At 35.4% G+C, this 9,574-nt stretch overlaps 1 protein-coding gene across 1 annotated transcript; it reads left to right on the plus strand.

Annotated features, from left to right (window-relative positions):
• Nucleotides 1-1,318: 1,318 nt before the first annotated feature.
• LOC106120609 (RNA-directed DNA polymerase from mobile element jockey-like) lies at nucleotides 1,319-3,918 on the plus strand. Its single transcript, XM_013315963.1, has 2 exons — nucleotides 1,319-3,579; nucleotides 3,753-3,918. The coding sequence occupies exons 1-2, from the start codon at nucleotides 1,319-1,321 to the stop codon at nucleotides 3,916-3,918; spliced, it is 2,427 nt and encodes an 808-aa protein (XP_013171417.1).
• Nucleotides 3,919-9,574: the final 5,656 nt, after the last annotated feature.

Consider the following 9,574-nt stretch of genomic DNA (forward strand, 5'->3'; position numbering starts at 1 on the left):
AAATGAAGGGCATAAATCATGGCCGCTGGAGTATTTGTGGGGGCCGGTTTATGTATAAAGTTTTGATGAAGCCACAGTTTATGGAGGGGAAACTTACTATTGTTTGTGTATTAGCTTTGTTGACCCGCATTCGATAGATCGAACATTTACTTTAATTGTGTTTTTTTGTAACCAGTAAGTGTTTGAAGTAGAGAAAAAAAGTTTATACATCATTGTTCATAGCACCCCTTATACTATTCTTAATTAATAATATAAGCTAAAACTAAAAATAATAACGGGAACATTCTACCATAGAAACGAGAACAAATACTGTGAGAGAGAACCCAATCCGGTAATAATAACGAAGTAACGGCCCGAGCCGAGGTTCCTGAGGGAGCCCTCGAGCTTAGTTACTCTTAAACGAGGTTTAGGCTAAGTGCCATCTGCGCTCGGCCACCTCAAGCCCGGTGAAGCTGTAAATGCCTCCTCAAGGCAAACAGTGGCAGTCACAAAAAAAAAAAAAAAAGCTGTGAGAGAGAGTAAAACAATGTAAAAAAAATTTAATGAATGTTCACAAAGGCGGGCCGCTTAGGAGCGCGGATTATCTCCGCTTTACCCCTTTTTGTATTCAGTACGTAGAAATGATTAATTAATTTGCAATCCGTATGTGAAATACGACTATAAGAGATTTGATTAATTAAACTTTGAGTATAACACAAAGCAATACATACTTATTAATAACCTAGAAAAGGCAAGTAATAAGTAATAGTAAAAACTTGTAAAATTTCCCGCCAATATTTTTTATTCGACCTAAAGTATTTTTAAAGCTTAAACACTACGTTGATGCTAAAATCGACTTATGTTTTCACTGCTGAATCGAAATACAAAGACAGATGAATGAAGTAATTTTAACAGTAATTTTTTAATGTTATGTCACTTCTCAATACACAATTTATTACAATTGTTAAGTCGTTAAATACTAATTTAATTTTTAAAAAAATGGTTTCATCAATTTTTTGTACCTTACTGCTCTTAACCACACTGCCACGCAATTACTTGGTATGGTTGATATTATATTTCGTTATCATTTGCTTAGAAAGCATATACATTGAATGGTATCATGAAAATAGTGTAAAAACTTGTGTTATAATTGTCCCACCTACATTCAAAACTAAAAGTTTAAATTTGATAACGAATCTAGAAGAGTTAAAACATAGTTTAGGTACTGTTTCCTTGAACTCGGGATTACAAAACTTTATCTATAAATGCACTAGAATACTAGGAAAACCTAAATGTTATTTACGTAACAATATATTTTTATCGCGTATCTTACATGGCTATGGCTATCTTTAACAACTCTTTTTTGAGATTAGGCCTATTAAACATTAGGTCTATAAACACTGGACAAGATGAACTAACAGCAACGCTTCTTAACTACTCGCCTGATATCGTAGCCCTCAACGAAACCTGGCTCAAACCGGGTGAGGAGGCTGCGGCACCCGCGATCCCGAGTTACAAATTCTTACACAAGGCAAGGCAAGGGAAAAAAGGTGGAGGTGTGGGCTTCTATGTTCGACAAGGAATCACTTCTAAGGTACAAAAACATCCTACATCTAAACTTGAACAATTCTGGCTTGAAGTTCAATTGCAGGGCTCCAGTTTGGCCGTTGGCACTGCCTATAGACCGGAGTCGGTGGGAGTTCAAGACGCTCTAGACGCCCTCAGTGAGTCTATCAACTCTTTGGCAAGATGTGACCTTACATGTATTTTAGGCGATATTAATATAGACATGGCAAATCCGACAAATCCAAAAGCGCAAGAACTTTTACACTTCTGCCATCAGCATAACCTCGAACAACTAGTTAAGGAACCCACGCGAATCACGCAGCACTCAGGGACCATTCTAGATCTCGTTCTCACTGACAACGCGTCGAAGTGCCGAAATGTGCAAATTATTCATAACTACTGTCTAAGTGATCATGCTTTGGTTATTGTAGACTTTGACATAAGAAAGACCAAGTTTAAAAAAGAAATTAAATATAGGCGCCCATTACTACATATAAATTTTGACTCTTTCAATGCTGATTTAAACCGCTTACCATGGGACTCCATCGGTGACCTGCAAGATGTCAACCAAATGGTCAAAACATTTAATAGTTATATGCTTCTACTGTTTGATATCCACGCTCCAATTCGTAAAATAATCTGCGGGGTTAAGCCGAAGCCGTGGATAACAAATATGATAAGATTCATGATGAGGCTGCGAGACCAAGCATTACAGCGAGCACTAAAAGTGAAAAAAGAGAGCGCCAAAGACTACTATCGTAATCTTAGGAACTTAGTGACCGCCTCGATAAACCGCGAGCGAAGAGCCTATTTTAATAGCTTCATTAACATCAACTTAAAGGACTCGGCTACGCTTTGGAGAAATATTAAAAAAATTACCCAGGTAAACAGCACCAAGACCAGCACGATTCCTGATCATTTAAGGGACCCAGATAAAATTAACGATCATTTCCTTAATCTACCACCTTTTCCTGGGACAATTCTCGACGCAAGAAGTATGAACCTGATTGATGTATCAGAACACGATGAGTTAAACTTAAAGCCAGTCTCAGAGGAGGAAGTAAAAAATACTATCTACAATATAAAAACTAAGGCAGCGGGACACGATGATTTAAGCATCGACATGATAAAGTTGACATTGAAAGTCACACTACCTATAATAACTAAGATGGTGAATAAGTCTATTGAAACCAGCACATTCCCCTCTAGCTGGAAGAAAGCGCTAGTTAAACCTATCCAAAAAAAAAGTACAGTGCTCGAGCTAAAAGATCTACGCCCGATTTCAATTTTACCGGTATTATCGAAAGTACTAGAGAAAGTAGTGCTGGTGCAAGTTCTAAAGTACCTAGAGAACAAGAATATAACGCCAAAGCTTCAATCAGGCTTTCGCAAAGCGCATGGCACTGAAACGGCACTCCTCAAAGTTACAGACGATCTGACGGAGGCATCGGATATGGGGCTTAGCTCCATTATGGTGCTCCTAGACTATTCGCGAGCATTTGACTGTTTGGAGCCTAAATTGCTTCTATCTAAACTGCAGCATTATCGTTTCTCAAAAAACACATGTCAATGGTTTCACTCATTTCTTAACGGCAGAGAACAATCCGTTATAGTTGAAAGCAAAGACGGTCTTAAGAGATCTTCCACTTCTAAATCCATCCTACGCGGTGTACCTCAAGGTTCGCTGTTAAGTCCAACTCTTTTTACAATTTTTACAGCTGATTTACCTACACAAATAAAACACTGCAAGTACCACCTTTACGCTGACGACACTCAACTGTACTACTCCTTCGACAGCAAAAAGACAGAAGAAGCCGCTGCCAAAATCAATGAGGACCTAAGGAACGTTTACTCATGGTCTCAAAAAAATTCTTTACTTCTTAACCCAAATAAGTCTCAGATGGTATTCTTTGGGACCAAAAACCAAATAAAAAAAGCGGAAGACTTAGAAACGCAAATAAACATCAACAATGTACCAATTCATAGAGTGGCATGTGCACGTAATTTGGGTCTAATGATGGACGAGGAACAGAAGTATGCTGAACATATTAGCAACAAAATTAAGGCAGCTTTTTTCAAGTTAAAAACCCTATATAAAATAAAACCATATATAAACGAAGAACTAAGATCACTACTCTGTGAGTCCTTGGTACTGTCTCAACTCAATTACGGCAGCGTAATCTACGGCCCTAGACTCAATAACTCAGCTGTAAGGGCTATACAAAGAGTGCAAAATGCAAGTGTTCGGTTTTGCTACAATGTGCCAAGAAGGGAATATATCACCCCATATCTGAACAGGAAAGGCATACTAAACATGGAAGCAAGAAGAGAGCTGCATTATGCCTGTACTGTACACAAAGTGATCTGGACTAAGAATCCAGAATATTTATTTGAAAAACTTGTTTGGATAAAGGATTTCCCGCACAGAAGCCGCCATGCAACATCGAATTTGTTGAAAATACCTAAACATAAATCGGCAAGATTTCAGGGATGTTTTAAATTTGCTGCAGCAAGAATCTGGAATGATCTCCCTCCCCCCCTTAGGAAGAAAATGAACATCTACAGCTTTAAACTAAAATATAAATTGGCGCTGCTCAAGCGTCAACTTGCTGCAGAAAATATAAAACTTTCCTACTGGAAACACCTTAGTCTGAAAGAGTATTTGTAATTCATAAATAAAGAAAACATCCAGTACATACATATTGTACTAAGCACATAGGTTCGTTAACACAAACACCACTCATTACCACACGCATACATAAACCCAGACTCACATACACTCACACACTAACACACACACACACATAAACACACACACACACACACTCAGGCTCACACACACACGCAGACACATCGGAAAGCTGGTGCTTGCTAAAAGGAAAAAACTATCTACATATAAACAAGAGTAGTAGAGGATCATTATTGGTTGAAATATTATATACTGTTCTTACTTAACAGTTTCATTTTCTTAAATTGTGTGTCTTTTAATTTTCTGTTCGAATATGTTAAACGCATTAAGTATTAAGTAATAATTTGTTAGTTTCTGATTTTTAACTTTATGAATAGTGTACAGCGACCATCTACTATCTATTCCCCCTTTTTCATCTTGGGAAGGGGGGGTGGCTGAAAACCAGCTCGACACTGGAATTTGACCTGTGTTGGCAAAGCTGAGCCACCCCCTTTTGCCAGCACTATCTCTGTATAACAGTGTGTTGTATATTTTTGTTCAGTTTTTTTTAATGGCAATAAAGTTTTTATTATTATTTATTATTATTATTATTAAGTACGTTTTAGCAATGGAAGCTTACGCTAAATCTACGTTTACACGGTGGACGTGGTGACTGACCTGAAGACTGGGTGGGCAGTGATCCAACAGCTCTAGCATGTGCTGGATGTTCTGCGCGTCCTGGATCACGAAGTTCAGCTCCATATCGAACTCCCCGCCCACCAGCTGCAACAAAATACAAACAGATTAATTTTATATATATTTTATATTAAAAACCTTTGTTACGAATCAAGTACTATCTATTCTTATTGAATTTTTTATTTTACAATTTTTTTTTAATATATCAATAATTCCATTCATTGGGCTTATTAAATACAAAACTGATAAATATCCGAAATAAATGTTTAAAGGCAAATTAACAGTTTTTGTTATAAACTTTAAATCACCACAAGACGAAAGATCTTTCGCCATTCCAAAAGAACCTTTTACAAAGTAAAATATTGCCAGTGTCTTGAATGGGCGTCTACACAATAGCGGACTATTCGCGTAGACGTCGTGTTCGACGGACATTCAATTTGCCCGATCGGTCAATCTCTCTGTGGCTCCTGCTACCCTGGTACTCGAGCCTATTGTATTGCAATACTAGCCTTTATTTTTTTTTCATTATTAGGTCCAATCAAATTCTATACAATGCGGAGAAAACAAAATATTGGAACGATCTTTATTCTCAATTGTGTTATTTATTAAAAAAAAATAACAAAAGATAATCATTAAAATTAATCGAGTTTTTTTTATTTTTAACGTGACCTAAATTTAATTTAAAACAAATAAATTTCTATACGATAAGAGGATTAAATAATAATAACACTTTTTTACGAAATGTAAGTAGACATAAAAACTGTGGGTTTCTGAGACCGAAATCGCTGTATTAAACATATCGTCATCCTTGTCGTCAATAACACAGAGATTACAAGTATATTTATTGTCAATAGACATTTTGGTTTCAGAAACTCACCTTTAGTAAAAAACATTCGTTTAGTATGAGAGTAATGGCAAGTGTTGCTATCTCTTTCATCATGGCAACCCTACATTCACCATGGAGTGCTTGAGAAGCCCACGTTGTTTTCTATGAGAACAATAAACTTTTGCACCCCTATGGTGTAAGTGTACTAGGAAACTAGAAACATAAAGGTGGTAGACGAAAGAGGGGTTGAAAAGTTTATGAAGAACTAGTTTGGCATTATATTGCGTTTGATTTGCCGTTTCTTTATAATAAGACATTAATAATATGTGGCAATAGATGAAACTACGTTTCTAATAGTCATGGTAACTCAACAAATTGACGACCTGCAAATATGCTGCAAAGTGGCTTTTGGTAGCACTTTCTGTCGAAAACATCCGCCGAAGGGACTTGCAAATGCAATTATAGCTCAAGCTATGGGGCAGTCGCACCACGTTATTAAATTGGCTGATTAATTTAATAGGAGTATCGGAGAACTTACAACCACTTATGGACGCCTAGTACTATGATACGCTTGTTCTTATGCAATAAACTTAGGAGCCAAAGCGATCCTTTTTGTATGGTGTCCTTTTATTCTTTGGATAGTTAGGAGATATTAAAATGTAATTAAAAAAAACATTAAGAAGTGATAATGCGGTCGAGAGAGTTTTGTTGTTTTCTATTTTAATTAACACATCAAAGTAAGCAAAATACTTCTCGCAAATTGCGTCGTTCAAAATCCTATTGAATGTATAAACGAACCTTTACATTTTTAAACCGCAAACATGGAATATAAAGAAAATGAAATTTGATATTACTTAACTTCCACAAATTGAATTGGGTCCTCCGTGTCTACAAAATGTTTTAAATTAAAATACTCTCGTGCCTTTTTATTAACTTGAAATGAGATGGTTCGTTGGGAATAATAATATAAAATGCGACAAATTACAGGGTTAACCCGGTTGAGGGAGCGCGGTGGAAAATGAGAGAAATTATCAGGAGAATGCGCGCCATTTTGTAGAGCCATACTCTACTAGGCTCGCAGGAATGCCAAGATATGACTTGTTAGCATAGAGACAGATGAAAAACATCGTAAAATAAATTCATTTAGGAGCAGAGTTTCTTAAAGTTACCATATCAGTTAAGAATTGACGCCTATATTTAAGTTTAAATGTATTTAAGGAAGGAGCAATAATAATATGTAGGTACTGTAACTTTTTTGTATCGGATGCATGTAAATGGCCCGCTATCAAATAAAACACCTTTAACCCGCATAAAACAAAGAGAAATGGTGGTATTCGGTCGGAGTGCAAAGAGGCGTGTTCACACGAGCATTAGTTACGCACGTCGACACAAAGTGGCCGTAAAATCGCGCGCAGGCACTTGCCTCTGATGGATCGTCTGGTGTAGACCTAACATTTGCTCTATGTAGAGTCGAAATTGTAACAATTGCGATGCCTAAAAATGTGATTTTGACATATGCAAGCCTCATTTAATTACTTAAAAATCATATAATTAACATCGTGTTTGACACAGAAGAAACAACCCCTTATGTAACAGTTTGTCACGACCCTTTTCAACAATCCAAGAGGGGTTGTTAAATCGTCATGGATCTACTTCAATACTACTCCCTATTAACTCATGCTATCCTAGTATCAGGATTAGATAGATACATTAGAAAACTAAAAGTAAAAAAAAGAAACAGTGACATAATATAATAATAATAGCAAACAGCAAAAAATCAAAATATTTGCTGACTATCTTTGCAAAACCATTTTTTGTTTTCTAAAACGAAAGGAAATAAAAAAAATTGCAAAAATCCCAAGTAACTAAGAATTTGCCATAAAAGTACCAGGCTCACATAGGTCCATGGTGTAAATTTGCAATAAGGGAAGCTGGGGCTCTCCTGCGGTTAGGGGCGGAGTGAATGAGCCGCTATGAAAGGGCCCCGACCCGTCTTGTGCGAACTGAAAAGGGGTTGCTAAATATTTGACGTGTTCGATAAATGGCAACTGTCAGTGCTGTGAAAGGAACTGCTTGTTTCAAAACGTAATACAAATGGTTACGTTCTAAATATTTTTAGCACACGTGAAAATAGCAAAAAGGGATTTTTAGAATTTTGCTTTACACCGATTGTGTATCTGGAATTTCTAAAGAAATAAGGAATGTTTAAGTTATTTTCAATGTTTTATAATCCTTGCAAAGAAGTTTAACAAAGTCTGCCGATAAAACATACTACGTAGGAAAGCGGAATTTAATACAATGAAGCCTTTGCTTATCGGAGAGATTATTAAGGAAAAGTACATAAGAAAAGCGAATTATCCAATATTGTATCGTATACAAAGATTATTTATTATTTTATTCTTGTTTTTTGTAATAACGCTATATTTTAAGCTGATAATCGTTTTTCTTTCTTAAAATTAGACTTTGATTTTTTTAGGTGTAAAATGATATAAAACTATTGTTGTGTTTGACTTTCAAAAGTGTCAATAGTTTATTTTTTCTCTGGAACACGGATGATGGAGATTATCAGTCCAAATTATGCAATAAAAGTACCAGGAATTCATAGCGTGTCAAGAGACTTTTTGCAATGAGGGATGCTGCGGACCCCTGTTGTTAGGGGCGTACGGTACAACGGAGCGGTTTAGTACCGTGCATAATGTCCGGTCATTGTCAACGTAACCGTTGGGTTCCATTGACAAAATACTTGTATATTTATTGTCAGCTGTCTTTATATAATACTATTTAAAAAAGAGATAATTTTTTAATTAAAATATTTGTACGGAGTACAAATACTGTTTAGAAAAAAAGCAATTTACAAGATCTCCAAAATAAATCTAATGACAAAAATCCTATTAAAAGTTAATTCGAAAAGTGAAGGCAATCATCTGTTCAAATCTTTAAGAAATTAATTAATAGAATTATTAGAAGGCAAGACAGTTACATAAATGTCTTAAAACCTATTGTTTGAATTAACAGAGTGATAAAAGATCAATGTCTCCATTGCTTACAATAAAACGTAATATAATCTTATAGAAGTAACGTATGAATAAAATACAAAATCTTTTAGAAACAGATATCTTTTAAAAATATCGCTTTGGCCGCGAGCGCAAATCCTATTTAGGAACGTGAGTCCTGAATAAAGAGAACTATATCTTACTGAGATTCCAGTTTAGTGTTAGGTATTACTAGCTATTTCAAATCGAAGGAAATTTCAAAGGACGTCTCATAAAATATTTACTTTTTATAATATATCTTGTATAGTTCTTTAATTTATTAACATTTCTAACATGTATTTACAGTAAACATTATAAAAAAAAATGAACTTCGAAAGGTTACTAAATGTCTTTAGTCTTCGATATTGTTTTCTCAACGTAACTTTTGTAGAACCATAAACTTGCGACTAAAGAATAACTTAATTTGTAACATTTATGTTAGTTTCTTAAAATCAAAAATACGCTATAGAAAAAAGCAAAATTAATAAAATTGACCGATCGTTTTACAAGTAAGAAAGATATTTTTAATAGGTTTGAGACATTTTATTTTTGGTACGGAAATAAAACATGGCAGGTTCGAAAACGTTATGTGAGCAGTGGGTCTGCTCTGCTGCCCTGGTAAATATCTCATGAATACCAATATTGCATTACGTATTCCTGGCGCAATGCAAAGGGAACGGAACAGTTTCGCTGCGGCTCTGTTTAAAAACATTATATGGGAAAAAGATTTATTGCTATTTTAAAATTGTATTTTTGATTTATGATGTTTTATTTATTCTTCAATTTTTAAATTAATTTAATGACTTT

This window comes from Papilio xuthus, unplaced genomic scaffold, assembly GCF_000836235.2.
Source record: "Papilio xuthus unplaced genomic scaffold, Pxut_1.1 DF826949.1, whole genome shotgun sequence".
NCBI lineage: Eukaryota > Metazoa > Arthropoda > Insecta > Lepidoptera > Papilionidae > Papilio > Papilio xuthus.